The sequence below is a fragment of the Sardina pilchardus genome, chromosome 16 (genome assembly GCF_963854185.1).
Source record: "Sardina pilchardus chromosome 16, fSarPil1.1, whole genome shotgun sequence".
Classification (NCBI taxonomy): Eukaryota; Metazoa; Chordata; class Actinopteri; order Clupeiformes; family Clupeidae; genus Sardina; species Sardina pilchardus.
In genome coordinates this window covers 11634300-11654618 of record NC_085009.1, presented here as the reverse complement: position 1 = coordinate 11654618, position 20319 = coordinate 11634300, and the positions used below count along the sequence as shown (strand labels likewise).

The window sequence follows — 20319 nt, the reverse complement described above, 5'->3', positions numbered from 1 at the left end:
AAGTAATTCAGACTAGTCGTAGTCTAGTGTATTTTTCAGAGGTGGAAAAGTCCAGCTTCAGAGAGTAAAAGTCCTACCACACAATATACATGTGTATCTGTGCCAACCATTCACTTAAACCAGCTGATGACCTTGATTCCAACTCTTCAGCCAGGAAGAGCTATTGGTGAGATCACCTGTGTTAAGTGCACAAGTAGATCCAATACACCTATGAAATATTTTATTTTCTGAAGCTGGACTTTTCCATGTCTGGCAATTTGAATATGGAAAGTCTGAATAAGTAGTCTAAGCAATAATATACCTTTCATATAATATTTGAAATATCTTATTTCATTCCCATCTGTGATATGTATGTATACGTATGGATGGATTTTATCAAGCAAGTATAATATATGCATTTAATATACAAGTAACTATGCCAGCTGGCTTTTATCACATAAGAACAGGTTCTTTGACTTTGTCTTGAAATTTGGCTGAATCTGGAAGGACTTTTACTATGACACATCAGCTGCGCCTGAACCCAGAAGTAGGTGTGTCCGTCCTGGTGAATGTTTATATTTTCTCAGTGCAATTCAGTTAATTATTTTCGAATTTACACCTAGCCTAGTTCAAAATATTGTATACTGAGAACATTATGTAGCCCGCGGTTCCTATTTCAAAATGTTTCAGATAAGACTCATAGTATGATGGTGTCGTCGAGGACTTTTATTTTATGATATTCCTTTTTTTTTGTTGTCGTTCACCTCTCCACTCCACCCCCGCTCGGTTGTGTAAGCTCAGTCGCCTTGTTATGACACATCCCCAAATGTGTACGTGTGGGAAATCAGATTCCACTCATCCCTAGAGTAAGTTCTCTGGAAGTTCCTGGACGGGACTCTTGGTACCTCTGGTATCCCTTTCCTGCACCTGGTCCACCTTCGAGTGAGAAGCATGGAGGCAGGGGGATTAGACGTGGCAGCCGGTAGGATCATAACAAATGCAACACATTCGCCTACTTGTGAAGTTGTTGTGTATAGTAATGGACGATTTGCGGTTCTTGTGAGCAAAACAATGATTTAATCATCAAAGTACCCTACTTTGAGCTATACAAATAATCCGTTTCCCACACTCTTGGAGGGGCAACAGAAGAGAGTTCACTAACCTCTCTTGCTTGTATGCTATCTGGTGCACCTACACTGCAGAATGAATGAGTGCTTTGTCTAGTGATATTTGAACTAGGCCTCAATACAACGTCGTTATTACGCACAAAGCATTGGTATTGTATTGTAACAAACACTGACTTAAAATGTAATAAATTGCCATATTTAAATTGCCAGCTTTTGAACTGATTTGGCCTTTCAGGTGCTCCACTGGTAGAGCCATCGTCCAACCAAGGAGGGAGCAGTGATGAGAGTGCACAGACTGAAGCTAGCCAGAGCACAGCGGATAGCCCAAGTGCAAGCAGAATGAAGAGGCTATTTGGCTTTGAGAGAGAGGACCTGTCCTCCTGGCATCGGTTTGTGTGTCTCTTGAATCGGCCCACCGACCCAGCTTCCCTCGGAATCTTCCGCTTCTTGTTTGGTAAGTTGGCAGTAAGAGATTTAGGCCTATAGAGAACATAATATCCAACATCCCCCACTCCTTGCAACACTTCCATGTAATTGCAGGCTTTGACAACCTTTTCCTGCAGTTGTGCTTAAACTGCTTTAAACAGACATGTGCCTGGGGGTGGACGGAAGGAATGTTATGGGGGACCCTGTGGAATGTCTGGTCATATCCTTTGGGAAACACATTGATCATATTGTCTTGTTGTTATCAAACTTTGGTGATAACTGGTGGTCATTGTTCTCGTTGTACCTTTCCAATAGCATTTGTTTGTCAAGCATTTAAAATTCAAGAGGAACAATCATTTAGCAAGAATAGGGTTTGGATCGCGCACTAAAGCTAAATTTGTCCATCTAGTGGTTTAAGGAGGTCATTATACGGCCTGCTTTTTATGTACGCATATAGACATGCTGGAATGTACACAAAAATACCCTACATCTACATAATTATTTCAGCCAAGTTCCACGGTGAAATATCTTAATATTCAATCTGTATGCAATGCATAATCTCATAATCTTTACGGTTCCCAGGGATGGTGATGGCTATTGACATCACGCAGGAGCGAGGCCTGAGCCACCTGGACTACAAGTACCTGGATGGAGCTCCAGTGTGCCGCTTTCCCCTGTTCAACTTCCTCAAGCCTCTGCCCCTGGACTGGATGTACTTGGTCTACGTGATCATGTTGATAGGTTAGTGACATGCTAGACATGCAGTCTGGAAACAGTTGCACTTCTACAAAGATTTTTTAAATTTAACTTACAGCAGCAATTGTTTGAACCAGTGTGGTGGAACAGTGCCGTTGTCACAGACTGATTCCCAAAGTCCGTGTCACTTTGAATAAAAGTGGCCGCTAAATATCAGTTAACTTCGACTAAGTGTATTGAAGTACACTGTACCCTGTAACTGTGAATGAACATTGCTCTGCTGCTATGCAAGTGGCATACCAGTGGTGAAACTGTGAGTGGAGCGGCACAATGACTTATGCCACCATTACTCACGAGACAGAACAGGTTCTGCTAGTGGTGCCAGTGTAAAGATGAATAAACCACAGGTGTCACTGTACCAGATCATCACTAAATAACTCCTCAGGTTGATCTCAATAATTATGACTAAATAACAGATCTATTCTATTCAGATTCACCAGTAATTTACTAAGTTCCTGTTTTGTTAATTCCTGAGGGGATATGATGTATGTCTATGTTCCTGCATGTGTGTGTTGTTTGCACAGGAGCGATTGGGATCATGCTCGGATGTTTCTATCGCCTCTCGTGCCTCATGTTCATATCCACCTACTGGTACATCTTCTTCCTGGACAAGACTGCCTGGAACAACCACTCCTACCTGTACGGCCTCATTGGCTTCCAGCTCACTCTCATGGATGCTAACAGATACTGGTGAGAGACTGGTGGTGGTGGTGAGCAAATTATTTATATAAATATATATTTAAACATTTGTATCACACATTATTAATTTTATGTCATTGCAGGTCAATTGATGGACTGTTTAATTCAAAGAAGAGGAATGCTGATGTTCCACTGTGGAACTACACACTCCTTAGAACCCAGGTCGGTCTGGTTGCCAGCTAAATTCTATCTCAAATAGCAATTAATCTAATTTAATCCATTAGACCTTTGTTGTATTTCATGATATCATATTTTTAATTGTATTTAATGATATTATGTTGTTGTTTTTTTCAGATATTCTTAGTATACTTCGTTGCTGGAATTAAAAAGCTTGATGCAGACTGGGTGGAGGGATACTCAATGGGATACCTTGCTCACCACTGGCTCTTTGACCCTTTCAAGTAAGGAAGCCCATTTAATCTTCGCTTCTCAACCATTTGCATTGGGGGTCACTAGGGTGAAAGACTGGGTATTCCTCTGGTGCTCTTCAGTTTAGGGATCCAGAAAGAAGACCTGAGGCACTCATAAGAGAAATGCATCAGCATGTTTGAAATTGAAAAGATAATAAAGTGTCTGCTAAATGTAATGTAGTGTAATATAAAGCCAGAGGGTCTGTACACTGTTTGTGACCTTCAAAGATACTTTATTTAAGTAAAATAAAAAGGCAATGTTTCGAGACTAACTTTGAGACGTTTCGAGACCTACGTTTCGATCTCACAGGATCTTCATCAGGCCTGATGTGAGATCGAAACATTGCCTTTTTTAGACTTAAATTAAGTATGTTTTTGGAGCTCACATACAGTGTGCACAGACCTTCTCCCTCTGTCTCTCTGACACATTTTGTCTGGCACATGAAAAAATATATTTTGGATGTGCACACCACTTCTCCACAAATACGTGTTTTAAAAGAATACCTGTTTTTATTTCATCTCATCTGAAGTGGTAGTGTAGAGAATTTGATGAAAAACTAAGTTGACTGAGCTCAGAGAGGAAAAGAGAGCAGTTTATGTTGTCCAGCAACCCTAAAAGAAAAAGGACCAGACCCAAGGGATTGGTGAAAGAAGATCATTGTAGTTATCACCGCAAAGCAATTGGAAGGCAAGCCGTCAACCGTGTCTGAACTTGATGGAGTGCGGCTCAAAGGGACAGGACGTTTTGGCTAAATATAACTTCTCTGGTCAGCGCTAGCCAGCTGAACCACAACACCAACACACAAATTCCAAGCATGCATCAAAATCTACTGGCTACAGAGATTTGATATGGTACTTTTAGATCAGGGTCTCACTGAAAAGCCTTGTGTTAGGGCAAAGATGCATTTACATGGCATAATGGTACAATTGAAAAAGCGTGGGAGAGCTTTGATGTGTGGTAGAACCCAAGTAAAGCTGGTCAGGAGGAGATTATCAAATAAAAAGAACAGCTGCTCACTCTGATCTTTTAATATATTTATTAAAGTAGTTTCCTGTTTATTAGCCACATTGTGTATAAGACACAGGAAACGAGCTCTGTTTCTTTATGCAAGTTAAATGAAACTATATTAATACCATATTAACTGCCCCCCTATATTAACCTCATAGCTGAAGAAATGTTTCAAAATCAATTTGTAAGCTGCGGCTGTGTAAGCTGTAGAAATTACAGTAATGACCAACTTTTCGGCACACAGCCTTTATCAAGGTTATAACAGTAGAACTGTCATCACTTAATGAATACTGTCTGTCTGGCCATCAAGCCTGGATTGTGTAAACCAGAGAAAGGGAGAACAAGAACGAGTGAGTGATTCACTGTGTGTTTTGGGGGTTAAAGTGCAAAACGAAATGCACTCCGAATCTTCCAGTGTAAAGTTGCGCCATCCCGCACGACTCCACGTATGTAACTACATGCATCTGTTCGCAGGTATATACTCCCAGTCGAACTGGTCAGTCTGCTGGTGATCCATGGAGGTGGCTTGGTACTGGACCTCACAGCTGGCTACCTGCTTTTTTTTGACCTCACACGTCCCTATGCATTCGTCTTTGTCTCATATTTTCACTGCATGAACTCGCAACTCTTCAGCATTGGTGAGGGGGAAAAAAATAAAGCAATAAACATATATATTAATAACATACATGATGCGTATTATAGAAAGTGGAACACAAACAGCACAATATGACACATCAGAGATACATGTTGACATAGTAATGTAACCTCCAGACAGACACTCCATATTTGGGCTGTTAGACTGTGACACTGACTCACATGATCGATAAGGCTGACGTGGACTCTTGATTGTTTGCAGGTATGTTTGCCTACACCATGTTGGCCACTAGCCCCCTGTTCTGCTACCCTGACTGGCCGAGGCGTTTCTTCGGCCACTTCCCAGAGTTCCTAGAGCCGATACTGCCCATCACATCACCTCCGTCCCAGACCAGTTCCTCGTGCGTCTACTCCAGCCCACCGCCAGTATCCGCACCCCCACAGGAGGGCGCCAAAGCCCCCTCTAGACCCTCCAGCCCCGGACTGAAGCACAAGCTCTTCGCCATCTTCACCGTTGTTTATATCATAGAGCAGGTCTGCCTGCCCTACTCTCACTTCATCACACAGGTATGCCACAGAACTGAAGAACAAAACCACTTTCTAAATGTCATAGTACTCCTCACCAAACTGGGGGTGCATTTGTTACACGTGTTGAGACTTGCATGGTTACATCATCAACCACATCAGAGCCCCTACCGTTAATAATAATGTTGATAATAATAATAATAATAACTTTTATTTGTATAGCACCACCTTTCATACACAGAATGCAGCTCAAAGTGCTTTACATTTGGAGCTTTTAAGACGGTGGGAAGATTAGATTCATACTTTGAATGGTAGAAAAGTACTGCACACTCCATATGGCTCCATATGAGAGTGAGATTTGGCCTACCAGGCCTTAATCAGACTTATGCCTTATAGGCTGAAACATCGTTGTCCACTAAAACCTCACTCTCATATGGAGCCAGTGTGTGCTGCACTTACCTCACAAAAGAACATTTGATGTGTGTTACATTTACTGTTCTTAGGTCCTTACTTTGAACCTTGTCCCTGGATCTTTCATAGGGTGTTGTCAGCAAAAACATGGACAATCTAAATTAAGTGTTTTTCTCAGTTTGTATGTTACACTTTTCTCTAAGCAAAAAGTACATATTTTATTCTCTACATGGACAGTATTTGCTTAGTCAAAGTAAACATGGCCATCAGCCGACTGGAAGTGTTTGTGTGAAATGTTCATTTGTATGGGCCAAACAGGCCAACCTGCCAATCTGTCCTGTTCCTTATGAGAACATTGTGCTAAGGCTGGAGTACTTCTAAATGACCTTCATATGTCACAGAACGGAATAATCCTCCGGCTTTTTCAGAGCTGAAAAAAGACCAATGTGCAAATTATCGCTGGTCTATTGTGTAAACAAATATGTTTTTGATTCAAACAAAAATATTAGGACTATTTTGAAGATTCTGGGTGCACTTTCGTTCAGTTTGGTGTGCTTGAAACCTTTTACAGGCAGCTAGAGATGAATTTCCTCAATCTGTTGAATAGAGTGATTAGTCTTAGGCCCCACCCATAGCCAGTGTGTGTTGGAGCTTTCAGACTTAAGTCTTAGTTTTGCACAACTCAGGGGTCCTCCACTCACTTATCGGCAGGCTACTTCAGGCACGTAACTGAAGCGTTACGTTTGCTGATGAGTATGAGTATGCTGCAACAATTTTTAGACCAGTGACCAAGGTTTTTTTTTTTTTTTTTTTAACACTCCTCAAATGCAGCTATGTTTCTAGTGTCTAGCCTGTTTAGAAGTTAGTCTATGTCAACCTGTGCTTGGGATAACATTTCCACCTGTTATGCTATAGGGATACAACAACTGGACCAATGGACTGTATGGATACTCATGGGACATGATGGTTCATTCCCGATCCCACCAGCATGTTAAGATCACTTATCGAGATGGAATCACAGGGGACGTTGGATACCTTAACCCAGGGGTGAGGATACCGTGCGTGCGTGCGTGTGTGCGTGCGTGTGTGTGTGTGTGTGGTGCATGCATACATACAAGGATATTCTCTGTCCAGCGTTAATGCAGCTACTAAATCTATGTATGGCAGTTCATTACAGATCAGTAGAGACTAGAGAATATGTTATATAAAATCTTTTAAAAATGTTTTAATCATCCATGCCCGTTTCTCCAGGTGTTCACCCAGAGCAAGCGCTGGAAGGACCATGGGGACATGCTGAAGCAATACGCCACCTGCCTCTACCATCAACTCCCACACTACAACATCTCAGAACCAGAGCTCTACTTTGACATCTGGGTGTCCATCAACGAGCGCTTCCAGCAGAGGTATGAACTAACTATGAAGACCGCTCACTCATGAAGAATTTGAGGTATTGTTTCTGTATGTGTAGCCCCTGGGCAATGCATGTTTGGAAAAATGTAAAAAAAAAAAAAAAAGAATTTGAGGTATTGTTGCTGCGCTCTGATGGCAACATTTCTTGTCCAAGTGCTTTAGAACCAAGAAGAATTGTGAGGAAGAGGTGACGGGTGGTTTACACTCTGGAGAAGGTGACAAGACTAGACTAGTCTATGCAAAAGGAGCAACTTTCTTAACGTTTTTAAAAAGTTGCTCCCTTTGCATACTCCACCTTCTCCCCTTCTACAGTGTGTGAACCATCCCTAGCCTCTTCCTCACAAGTGTTATTCCTTTGCAATAGCTGACGCTGGTCTGTCAGATTAAAAAAGTGGGATTTTTGTCCACTTACAAGTTGATAAGTAACAATTTACTCATTTATAAAGTCGTTAACCCAGTTGCTTGATACAATATCCTTATCTGTCAGCAAGACAAATACGATTTACTAGTGACCTTTGTCCTCGTGTGAATCTGCAGGATTTTTGATCCTCGTGTTAATATTGTGAAAGCTGAATGGTCACCATTTAAGCCAAATTCTTGGCTCATGCCTCTGCTGGTGGACCTGTCGCCTTGGAGGAAGAAGTTTCTGGACATCGAGGACACCCTCGATAATCAGACAGAGATTGTCTTCATTGCTGACTTCCCCGGTGAGTCACCGCTCCCCTGCTTTGTGAGGCATTGTGCATGATAATCTGAGATTATCTGAGATTATTTTAGAGACAGCGCATGTTCTCAAATTCACAGCAACTCGTACCAATTTTGGGTCTGTCAAACTACCTGTAGATCATCCATCAGTCAAGTTCAATCGACTTGACTCCCTGGGCCTCTCTCAACATGTCTCCTCGATCCTCGATGCTCGGTCCTCCAGGCTCGTTCCCACTCATCTATAACTAACACTGGATAGACTATCCCATTGTTGCCGCCCCATCTTTCTTTATGTAGATCAGTGAGGAGGAGGGCCGAGGAAGGAAGGGAGGATGTATACAGTAAAAGACGAATGAGAGGCACCCCCTCTGTTTCCTATCAACTGCTTGTCAGTTTGTAATGTGTGTAATGTGAATGTGGGTTCATTTGGCAGGCTTGCACCTGGAGAACTATGTCAGTGAGGATCTGGGCAACACCTCGGTGCAGGTGCTGCAGGGGCAGGTGAATGTGGAGATTCTGGAGGAAAAGAAAAACTACACTCTGCAGATGGGCGAACAGATGAAGGTACTGTACTGCTGCCAAAATGCTGCCCTCAAAATGCAAATACAACATGACTGCATGCTGTGGATCTGAACTTTAATTTGTATCATTGCATTTTATGGAAATTAAATGAAAATCAGCAAGTGTGTGTGTGTGTGTGTGTGTGTGTGTGTGTGTGTGTGTGTGTGTGTGTGTGTGTGTGTGTGTGTGTCTGTGTATGTCTGTGTATGTCTGTGTGTGTGTGTGTGTGTGTGTGTGTGTGTGTCTGTGAGCAGCTTCCAGCGGGAGCCTACCACAAGGTCCACACAGTGTCTGAGGGTCCGTCCTGCTACATGTACATCTATGTGAACACCACGGAGACTGCTCTGCAGCAGAACTTCACCAAGCTCTCTGAGCTGCAGGAGCGGATTCGCAATGGGACCGGTGAGTCTGAAATACCCTCTCAAACGCACACACCAGCCTAGTTTCACCATACACACTCTCCAACACACACACACACAGACACACACACACACCGACACACACACACCAGCCTAATTTCACCATACACACTCTTCCCTCCCCCCCCCACACACACACACACACACACATAAGCCTAATTTCAGCATGCACATACAGACACACACACACCAGCCTAATTTCACCATACACACACACACACACACACACACACAGACTCTCTCACACACACACACAGACTCTCTCACACACACACACTCACACAGCGCCTCGGTAACACTCGGCTGCTCGGCACTTTCCGTCCCGCAGAGACCGAGCCCCTGCCGCCGGAGCTTCAGCCCCTCACCATTGACAACGAGGACGGCCTCGCCGAGATCAACGCCACTGACCCCATCGTCCAGCTCTTCCTGAAACGGCAGCGCCGCATGAAGGAAGTGAGAAAGCGACGCGAGGCCAACGTCATCGAGAGGCTCAATCGGTTCGCCGTGAAAAAATTCTACATGCTGCGACGTGGGTGAGTGTGGGGGGCGGCGGGGGGATTACATCTGTTTACTGCAGGCCTAAAGATGTATACAGTACTTGCAGATAAACTAACAGCAATGTCCACCTTATCTCCGAAACTAAATAGATGAACAGAATGAACAGCTGTTGTAAACAGTTTGATGCATTAGGGGTAAATAAATACTCTTTTAGGAGAGCTCTCGGTTATTTCTTGGTATTATAAGCCCCCAATGTTGTCTTCAACAACAAGGCAGTAGGCTACTGCCTGGAAAGTTAAGGTTAGGGTTAGGGTTAAGGTTAAGGTTATTGTAGGTGCAGTGCCAAAAACGTCCACTTCGGGAGCCGTTTTCAAGAACTATCGTTTTCAGCCTCCGAAACTGCTGGCGTCGTGTACATGCAAGGTGTAACCGATGAAAAAAAATCACTGTTTGTAAAACAGTGACATGTAAACAGGGCGTAAGTCGACGGTGGCAGCGCTGCCTGGAAGACGACGTTGGGGGCTTGTAAAAACACCATCGTGCCTCTCGGTTGACCCCGGTTCTTCTGGTGTGTATATTTTCAGGTTCCTGATGACCTCGATCGCCTTGCGCAACCTGGCCTTTGGGCTCCCTCCCATGGAGCAGCTCCAGAGAGAGGTGGAGTACGCCAACATGAAAGAGCCGGAGGCCCAGCCCAGTCACGAGGAGAACCTGAAGGCCGAGGCGGGTCACGACGAACTCTAAAGCCCCCCTCTCCGACGTCCAAGCAGAACTTTTATGTGAGCAGATCAGTGTTACGTACTTGTCTTCGGCTGTTACCGGACTGGTCGTGGGAGTGAGACACTCGGAACATTCCGAAAGGTTGGATGGGAAATTTTTGTTTTTCCAAGAAGCTTGCTTGTAATTATTTTTTATGGATGACTATGACTTGTAATAATGTGATGCATACGGTTGTTTTTTTGTTTGAGATGGAACACGTTACAGAAAGCTGAAGCTTTAGATTTTTTTTTTCCCCTAAATGATATGCTGTGCAAGCATAAAAGAACTTGAGCTGGACAGTATGGTCAGTGCCTTTTAATCATGGAAGATATGAGAAGAGGGAGACCCTCGGTCTGTGTCTGGGTGGGAAGAAACTGTAAAGCATGTAAACATTTATGGGTTTGACCATTTCACAAGATGCTGTTTGGATTTGGATAGCATGCAAGTAATCCAGAGCGGTCCCATGTGTAGTCATGTATACTTTAGCATTCCGCAAGGTAATTGAACTGTTAAAAAAAAAAAAAAAAAGTTATGTTCAAGCAGAATATGAACTGGCTTAGTGACTGGCTTGCACTATTCTGATGTTATTTGCCTGGAAAGACAATAGACACTGTTGATTTTATGGACCTACAGTATGCTTGTCTTCTCATTGAAAGTCTGGACAGTGGACCAAGTATATTAATGTGACATTTTAACAAAGATTTTCAGGGGGACGATTTATTGCCCAGATTAAAGCAAAGGAACAAACATTACTTGCACTCTGATTGTGTCATAATAATTTCTATTTCTACTGGCAGTACCCAGTAGCAATATTTCCTTGGCAACATTCCTGTAATGGATCATGAAATAAGTCTATTCATATTTTCATTATCTCAAGAGTTTATGTGTTTTTGCAGACTTTACTTTAGCCCCAGTGGTATTCTGACTACACACCTCATGCATTAGCCACAAACAGCAATTTGGCCAGAGGTGGAAAAATCCAGTTTCGGTGAGTAAAAGTCCTACCACATATCTGTGCCAACTATTAATTTAAACCAGCTGATTCTAATAAGCACAACTCTTCAGCTACTGTAGGTAGAGTAGCTAATTCACCTTTTACTCGCTGAAACTGGATTTTTCCACCTCTGAATTTGGGGGGGGGGGATTGGTTAAAGGCTTGCAAAACATGAGAGGACAGCACCATCAATACGTACGTGAATAGATTTTTTATTGCTGTGAAATTACCATGGTATTCACTATAGAGCACATGTGATTGTTCACTGTGATAAGGTTAAAGTGCTTCAGTCAAATTCAACTGGGTGAGCAGCACCAATCACCAAGACTTCTAGAATGACTAGACACACACACACACACACACACACACACACACACACACACACACAGTCACACACACACACACTCACACACAGTCACACACACACAGAGAAGTACTAAGTCATGATTCAGGGCCTTTTTTGTTAATAAAAAAAACAAAACAAAAACAAAAATAGAATTTGTAGTGAACTGGCTCGACGTGGAGTGCAAATGTACTATTCCATCTAAATGTAGGTGTTGGCTGAATGCCGCATGTAATGTACATAGAGAATATATATAAAAAACAACTCTGTCACTGTTCATTTCTCAATTCAAAAACAATGTACCAGAGTTTACCATAACAAAGTTTAGTTTCTTCAACACCCTTGACATGAAGGGAGTTTGTGATCACGATGTACACAGAAGTCAACTGTAGGAAAATGAACGATGGGAAACCAATGAATGAAGATGTCGTCAACTCCTGTCCCTCAGTAACTGAATCGGCATCGCACTGTCTTCACCAAGCAGTGAGATTGCCCCATCACACAGATTTCACAAGTCACGGATTAGTGTATTTAGTTTCCATTAATGGGTGAAGAATTCCCTCCTTCCTTCAGTACGCATACAGTACATTTAGACTTCACGTATGGTCAGGTATCCCTTTGTCATCCAAGGCATATCGTACCCCATTTCTGAGGGGCATGCAGTACTTCATATAAATAGATCAGAACCAAAGTCAGGATTTAGTAAACATGAAAAGAAATACTTCAAAAGATACACTTCACAGCCTACATGACACTCTTTTTAAGCATTCGACATTTCCACTGTTTCTGCCCATGTCACAATTGGTTTCCGAGGTACTGTGTAGGCTGTGAAATACATACATACATACATACATACATAACTACACACTGTAGTACTAACTTAAGGTCAGTCGATTTGTGAAGGCCAGTTTAGGAGAGGACAACGTTTCCAATCTGTATCCATATGTCTCTCTAACATGTTAGTGAGATCTCAAGTAGAGGTCAGCGTTAGTGTGTACTTTCTCTTCACGGAGGGCCTCTGGAGTCCTTCAGTCTCCAGTCTACCTCGGCTGGAGGTCGGGGTAGAACATTCCATGGATCACTCCTTCAGTGACCACATTAGGAAATGTGTCTGTGAAGGGACAAGACATGGAAAGGGATCAATGTTAAGTTTTCAAAATGTTCTTTTGAACGAAAGTCCACATTTAATTTTATTCATTCATTCATATTCAGGTTTGAGTCCGACTCGATCCCAACCCATCTCTATCTCCCACTTGCTTCCTGTCACTCTCTCTATTGGCCTGTCTGATTAAAGGCATAGAAAGCCCTCAAAAAAATGCAAAACATACCAGTCACTGTTAAAATCAATAGCTTCACTAGGTTAGTCCTAGAAGGATTCAGAGCTATAAAGCCACATGAGTCATTTGAAATTACCAATATTGATAAGATGTACTCCCCGGGGTAAAGTTCACGCCCATGTGTTTGTTCTACAAAAGTTGACTCATTTCTTCGATACTTTTGTGTGTGTGTGTTTTGAAATGAAAATGCACGGCAGCCTTCCAGTAATCACTGACAAACTGTGGACTGTTCTGGGAAAAATAATGAGCAGTTAACTGTCTCTCTGATAAACAGACTAGGACAGCCCATCTTATCACACTGTGTGCATGGCCGACACTTCCAACATCAGGAGGCTTATTAAAGACACCACAAGTTCCCTGAGTGAACATATTTTAACATCTCTATACGTACTTTACAATTAGCCATACAATTAGAACCTCTTAATAAACAGAAAACTTCACAACACAACATCTACCTCACTGCTAACCAGACATAACAGCATAACATGTGGTTATCAGTGATGAGTCTGATCTATTCTCTCCCCCATAGGGTATAGCGTGTGGACTGTCACAAAAAAATGTAGCAGCCAATCAGAGAGATGTTTTAGAGCTTGCATGCCTTTCTCAAGAAAGCTCCTCCCCTTTTTATGCACCTCCTTGACTTACTTGACACTCAATTACTACAATTACACTCTTACATACAGTTACATAAAGTTACTCTAACTTGAATACAGTTGATATCTTTTCACACAAAACACCTCAGGAAATGAGGAATAGCTAAATAAAACATTGAACATCTATGCCGTTTCCTGCCTCGATTAGCAGAGATGAATATAAAACGCTAAATATATGCCCCTCCCCTCCTCCATGCACATAAATGGGTGTTGGGCGCGTTACCGTGGTTATCTGGGAGCACATAGGGGTCCCTCAGGAAGAGAAGGGCGGGCTGATGAGTCAGCTTGCTGAGGGAGGGAGAGGAAAAGCCGTCAGCAGGTTTCTGTTCAGTCGCAAGCAGTATGACACCACTGCTGACTTTCAACAGACTAACTTAGTGCTACCACACTGCTGGTCTCATGTCTGGAAGAACACTGTTGCGTTAATGCATCATGTGAACAACGTTGGCTTACCTTGACTCCTCTAAATCTGTGTCAAAAGACCTACAGGGATAGACATAAAAAGGAATTATGACTAGGGTTTCCACAGAGTCTTAAAAAGTCTAGAATTTAATGACATGAAATGTAGGCCTTAAAAGTCTTTAAAAGCATCTAGTGCATACTATTTTAATATTTTTGTTAATTTGTTTACAGCAAAGATTGGTTTTTGGTGTTGTAGTTCTTTGTCTCAATAGTACAGATATATCATGATGGATAACTACATGGAAAACTCTACAAATGTCCCAGTTTCTTTCTCATGATAATCTTTGAAAGGACTTTAAAAATAAGTTTTAAATCGAAGTTGTTGGAAAACTGCAGACAGCACGTATGACAAATACACATGTTTACATCTCAATAGACTTGAGAAAAGTGTAGTTCAGTTCCTTAAGGCCAGCACATTGAGTTCCCAGTCTGACCTCCTTTTTGTCTCAAGAACACCAATTTAACAACCTTACCCACAACTCTCGGTTTTTGGCAGCGATGGAAAATGGCGGATGTTGAGGAAATCCAGGAATATCTTGGGGAGAACCTCATTTTCCGTGATTATAGTCTACGAGAGAACGACAAAACCAGACAAAATCAGCAGGTTGAAGTAGAAAGGAAAACATCTCAAGGGTGGAGAGTAAAGTCGCACTACTTCATTTTCTCACTGCTTCTATATGTAAACAACAGATACCTCACTTCCAACTAAATCTTTCTGGCCAAAACAAAACAAGGCCATAAAACAGCAATGAACTCTGGCAACAGGCAAAAAAAACAGGGTGTCACCAACACACACCAGACAGTTTTACAAGTCACACTAAATTGTACTACACACACACAGTAAAAGGCCTGATGTCCTTTAAATTGTGATCCACATTTGAAACAGGTTTATTTGTGGGTTCAGAAATAATACATTAAATCCTGTGGTCAGAGGTGGAAAAGTCTAGCATCAGAAAATAAACGTCCTACCACACATTTGTGCCAACCATGCACTTACACCAGCTGATTCTTTCTGAACTCTTCAGCCAGGTAGGGCAGCTAATTGGCAAGATCCCCTGTGTTAAGTGCACAGGTAGGTCCAATAGGCTGAATGCACGGGCGAGCATGACACATTTTCCGGTGAAATCTTAGGATACTTGTAAACTTTCGCTGGCCATAGTGCCCATACACATGTGTGCTATGCTACAATGAAGTGCTAGTCGCCCCAAACAGCCTAAACTGCTCATTTTTGCCTTGTTGTTTTTGTTAATCTGTGTTGTTTCGATATACGTCTAATCTAATATCACTAATATCACAATGACGTAAAACCACACTGATGTGTGCCGCAATGTACAACGTCTGATAAATGTAACTCTATTCTCAGTTTCCATACGTTTCTCAAAGACAATGAATTACAGAACGGAACAGAAATTGCTTTCAATCTCACTGACTGGAAATGTCTTAGTATCCTCCCCCAAACACGGAAGTGATGCTTGGTTTGAGCCCATACACAGTTGGACTTTTACTTTCTAAAGCTGGACTTTTCCACCTCTGGCAGTGCCAACATATAAATATAAATATCCAGGATGTTATAAAGAGTGGGGGATTGTGGGACTGTGTCAGTGAGGAGAGTCTACCTGGAGGTAGAGTTCCAGCCCATGTCTCCTCTGCTCCAGGACTTTGGGGATCCAGTTCCTCACATGTTTGGAGGGAATCTCAGGAACTTTGGTTATTTTCTTCAGCTGAAAGGAAAGCATTCAGTAAATGTTTTAAAACACTCTTTATCAAAGACTCTAGAAGGCTCTGCTCTAAGATCTTTACTCTCACCTCATCTCATTTCACCTCACTTCATCTCACTAGTATCCTATTCCCAAACACACACTGAAGAACATTGAACTAATAACTAATATACAGTATCATCATAATATATAAATTATTACTTCATATATACAGTATAGAGGCCTAATTGTATATGAGAGTATCGCATGTATGTATATATTAGATATCATATGTAACACATTCATGAATTTGAGCTGTGAGGGACCAAGCCCACTGTTCATCTTCTTGATAAGGGTTGCTTGAACAATGCACTACTTTTACTCATCCTGAAGTGTTAGCAAAAAAGGAACGGAATCTCTGTAGTTACCGCTTTATGCAGATTGTGGAATTCGCTGTAGCGTTTCTCAATAGTGTGTTGGCGGCCACACATCAACACCTCAATCTTGAAGACCTTGAAAAGAGAGGACAGAAAATAATTTCAGGGTGATAAGAGCATTGTCATTATTATACAGTAGATGTTTAACAAATGCAAGTTACTGGATCTATTTAACCAGGGCATTTTTCAATGTAGCATTGTACAATTTAGGGAATATGGGAAAACTCATCACAGAAATTTCACCAGTTTAAGATTTTGACACCATCCTAGCAACTTCCAGGATTTAGCAAGGATGGTATCCACAATGTTGCTAGGAGATGGTATCTAGGATGTTGCTAGGATGGAATCTCAAGTTGGTGAAATTTCACAGGAGGGGGGGTGAAACAGAGCTGCAATCAAGGATTTATGATTTCACCATATGATGGGTTCTCCCAGATCCTAGAACATAGCATGTGCATTGAAGGTGCAGTCTCCAATTCTGTTTTAAAGTAGCCTATACTTTTAATCTTTTTTGCCTTTATCGTATAGGACAGTGAAGAGGCCTATATGAAGCAAATGGGAGAGAGAGAGAGAGAGAGAAAGAGAGAGAGAGAGAGAGAGAGAGAGAGAGAGAGAGAGAGAGAGAGAGAGAGAGAGAGAGAGAGATGGGGTGGGTTCGGGAGATTACCCGGATTAAACTCAAACTCGGTTCCCTGTGCCACAGCACTATTGCCTCTCAAGTTCTTATGTTCAATTCCATTATTGTCTGTTCTGTGTGCGTCTTCAAACAGTGGCATTTGAACAGCCCCCTGGCACTGTAAGTAAGAAAACAAACCAAGTGTCCCTGGCCATGTGTAACAGTAGCCAGCTGATACGTGGCTGTGCACTTGTATGTTTGTTAGGTAAACCTGTCTCCCGTTGCCTTAACAGACATGCTAGTAAGTGATGCTAGCACCCTAGGGGTTTTAGTTATCTTGCTAGCGTGCTCAACTCCCTATCTGAGGTCCTGTAAGTTGCCGATTTGAATCTGGGTGAGTGCTGGGCTGAGACGTGCGGTCAACCCAATGCAGGTTACACATGCACTGTTCTAGCAACATGTTGCTTCAGAAGCACAGGGAAGATGGGTGTACTGTAATTGGACTGGCTGTTGAGTAACAACCTTCTTCCAGAATTACGGACTGTACATTTAAATCAACCTAAAAAATAAATCAACCAACAAATAAATGCTGAAATTTACAGAGGAGATGCATGTTTTTACAATGCAAAGCACTTAGAACCAATTAATAAACTGTATACAAAATATATTTTGGAAATTCTACCACTAAACAAAACCAAAAAAAAAAAAAAAGTGACCATATGCCTAAACCTTCCAATATTCAGCTGATCGGAACACATGTGCATAAGCATAACGAAGGACAAGAGAAGTTGCGACTTCCTTTTCTGGCCATCAAGAAGCCTGTCGATGTAGATTCACAGATTTAGAATGACTTCTGATGGGAAAGGTCAAGAACAAAAAAATATATTTAGGTCTCTACTTGAGTCAGTCTCACAGTCCAACTATGAAGTGCAGAGCTGGTCACTGTCGGCTACACTGAGAACATTAGTCTTTTGCCACTTCTTGCTACAACACAGCCTATTCAATATTTTTGTTTTATCCCTCATTTTGGTGAGCAAATCCTTCCCTCTCCACGGACTATTGCCAAATATGCTTATAATAATGGCAGTTGAATTCAGATAACTTTATAGAGAGAGACTGTTAAGTTCTTATGATCACAATAAATTCAACAACATACAGGCATTTCTATAGGATCAAATAAAGATTTGAGAAAACCTTCAATATTAATGGCTATTAAACACATCAATTGGACAATCTGGACAATGCAGGTCCTGGAAAATGTATGCATGTATGCATGTATGCAATGCATGTGAATATGTATGCATGTATGCATGTCAAATACTGGTAGCACTCGGATAGTCCACCCACAGAGACATAAAAGATAATCTGTAAAGATTCAAATTCAGTATGTAAAATCATGTTGACCAATTACTAAACATTAACGTCATTAAATCCAACTCCTAACCATAACCATAAATTAAGTTAACAGAGTGTCAACATATTGTTTGTTGATGATCTGAACATGTAGATAGTCCGTGCATGGACTACCCGAGTGTGGGCCAAATATTTTGCAAGAGCAAAGTACACCTCAAGGCAATGAACTTTGAAGGTTGAACAGACCTATTGGTTAGTGGTCAGTGTATGAAACCAGTTGTTCAGTAGGTCATGGCCTACTAATGCCTTCCTGTTGATGTAGGCTATTCTCTTCTCAGCACCTGCATTAAATCCCACATTAACTGATTATAACTGATTGATCCTGAACTAATAACTAGAACCAGGGCTGGGGTGCAACTGTGGTAGGATTGACACTCTCAGTCATGTTTGCCATGATGATGGACTAACTCAATTTTTTTTTCACTAGGCTACCTAAAATGTCTAATAGAGATCGCTAAGACATGTGACCAACGTCATCAAAACACAAAGAATTATGGGTGCGTTTGGCCCGCCTGATGCCAGCCCATGTAAACTAGTGTTCTGGGTCTATGATCTGGCATGATAATAATGAAAAACTAAGCGGGGAAAAATTGTGCAAAAAACAGAACATAATCTTGCGCTTCCTTGCTGCTGCTATCCATGCCATTTCTTGCCTTTTTGTCACGTCTGAAACATGGCGTGTACTATTATTTATCCACGCTGGAAAACGATAAAAGATAAGCTTCATGTTACTCTATTGAATTTTATAACACAGCAGGTAAACGGCATTTCGACAACTGCACTTCGTTGTTCCCGCACGTCAGTAAAACAACTTAATTTTGGGCCACCTATTCCCAAAATGCGTTGCGTTTTACGTCACGTTCTCAATCTCTATTACAGAGACAAATGCAGTTGACACTCTGACAGTTGGCCTAGTGTTTAAGACAGAAAGCACAATGATACAATTGTATCCAAGAGGGAACTGAATCAGCGACAAAGATAACATTAGAATAATAGCCTATTATACTACAGAGGCAAACATTCCATCACTCTGCGTGCCCCTGGTTCCACCTCGCAAAGCATCCGCTACAATACACCAGTTTCACGATAACCTAGCGGTGTGTTATTAACGCAGTAACGGAATGGCATCATGCCATTTTATGTGCCGTGTTAGCGGTATAATTTGCCCACCCACCATTTATCACGGACACGACACATGGATGGGCTTAATGAAGGTAGTCAACATTACACAGTCACGAACGCTGATCAGCTGATTTCGGGCATATTGTTGCACGACAGATCACCTATGGTGATATTAAAAAGCAACAGCTCATCGCTGTTAATATTGACCCCAAAATAGCCTATCCTATCCTCATACCAACTCGTCATTGCCACAAGCAGATCAGAATATTCAGAGATAAAAGCCTAGTTTATTATACCCTATCGCGTAGCTAATACGATTTTCTCTGCTGGTAGACTTTTTCCTAAGTGTGTGGGCTTATTGCTTTTTAATTCTGTATTGGTAACGTTGGTATTTTTAACCGAGTAATTCATTCAGAGGTCGCGTGTTCTTACCGTATATCCTCTTTCCAAAGAATTGTCCTCCAATCGAAAAGAGGGAATAGAGACCATTAAGGGATGCATCTTGAAAAAAACAAACTTCACGTTGGTAAGCTATTACATAACATTCTTAATTTAGTGGACTTCCATAAAGCGGCTGAAGCCTACACCGCTCGCTCACGCAGGGAGCGGTGGTGGATGAGATTTGCATTCTTTCTTACGTCACTTCACTAACAGGAAAACGACTGTGTGCAGCGCATGCTTCAAAATAAAGGTTCACATTGGCTGCATATTTGATGCAAAAATAAGAGTCTAAACTTATATTGAGACCAGCACGCTACATTTAAATATTCAAATACAGGTCTTCTCCTGACAATAATTTAAAATCTAAATGATATCTAAAGTGACCCACCATAGCCAACAAATAACTCTCTAGCCTTTCGCCAATATGCCTATGTACATTGCAATTTTCATTAATAATCAATTTTCCCAACATTTCTCACCATTTTCAGTTGGTTTGTTTAATATCCCAAAATGTTA

The 20319-nt window shown here is 41.7% G+C and overlaps 2 protein-coding genes across 2 annotated transcripts; one reads left to right on the top strand and one right to left on the bottom strand.

Annotated features, from left to right (window-relative positions):
* Nucleotides 1-755: 755 nt before the first annotated feature.
* Nucleotides 756-11040, top strand: ggcx (gamma-glutamyl carboxylase). Its single transcript, XM_062515818.1, has 15 exons — nucleotides 756-961; nucleotides 1342-1560; nucleotides 2115-2273; nucleotides 2813-2978; nucleotides 3071-3149; nucleotides 3282-3388; nucleotides 4881-5044; nucleotides 5263-5567; nucleotides 6852-6983; nucleotides 7188-7339; nucleotides 7884-8053; nucleotides 8485-8615; nucleotides 8867-9014; nucleotides 9360-9564; nucleotides 10114-11040. Exons 1-15 carry the CDS (start codon nucleotides 931-933, stop codon nucleotides 10271-10273), a joined length of 2328 nt encoding a protein of 775 aa, XP_062371802.1. The 5' UTR covers nucleotides 756-930; the 3' UTR covers nucleotides 10274-11040.
* On the bottom strand, nucleotides 10989-19989 carry snx24 (sorting nexin 24). Its single transcript, XM_062515820.1, has 7 exons — nucleotides 19795-19989; nucleotides 16203-16286; nucleotides 15694-15798; nucleotides 14551-14645; nucleotides 14069-14098; nucleotides 13839-13903; nucleotides 10989-12736 (listed from the first exon to the last, which is right to left on the bottom strand). The coding sequence occupies exons 1-7, from the start codon at nucleotides 19861-19863 to the stop codon at nucleotides 12666-12668; spliced, it is 519 nt and encodes a 172-aa protein (XP_062371804.1). The 5' UTR covers nucleotides 19864-19989; the 3' UTR covers nucleotides 10989-12665.
* Between the last annotated feature and the right edge of the window lie 330 nt (nucleotides 19990-20319).

Bases quoted from the DNA above. Each gene is read 5' to 3' on its own strand.
- ggcx (XM_062515818.1), top strand. From the start codon at position 931: ATGGAGGCAGGGGGATTAGACGTGGCAGCCG. The intron at 2,274-2,812 runs GTTAGTGACATG...TTGTTTGCACAG, and splicing joins CTACGTGATCATGTTGATAG to GAGCGATTGGGATCATGCTC. The intron at 9,565-10,113 runs GTGAGTGTGGGG...GTATATTTTCAG, and splicing joins TTCTACATGCTGCGACGTGG to GTTCCTGATGACCTCGATCG.
- snx24 (XM_062515820.1), bottom strand. From the start codon at position 19,863: ATGCATCCCTTAATGGTCTCTATTCCCTCTTTTCGATTGGAGGACAAT. The intron at 13,904-14,068 runs GTAAGCCAACGT...TCCCTCCCTCAG, and splicing joins ACAGATTTAGAGGAGTCAAG to CAAGCTGACTCATCAGCCCG. The intron at 12,737-13,838 runs GTAACGCGCCCA...GTCCCTTCACAG, and splicing joins TGTGCTCCCAGATAACCACG to ACACATTTCCTAATGTGGTC.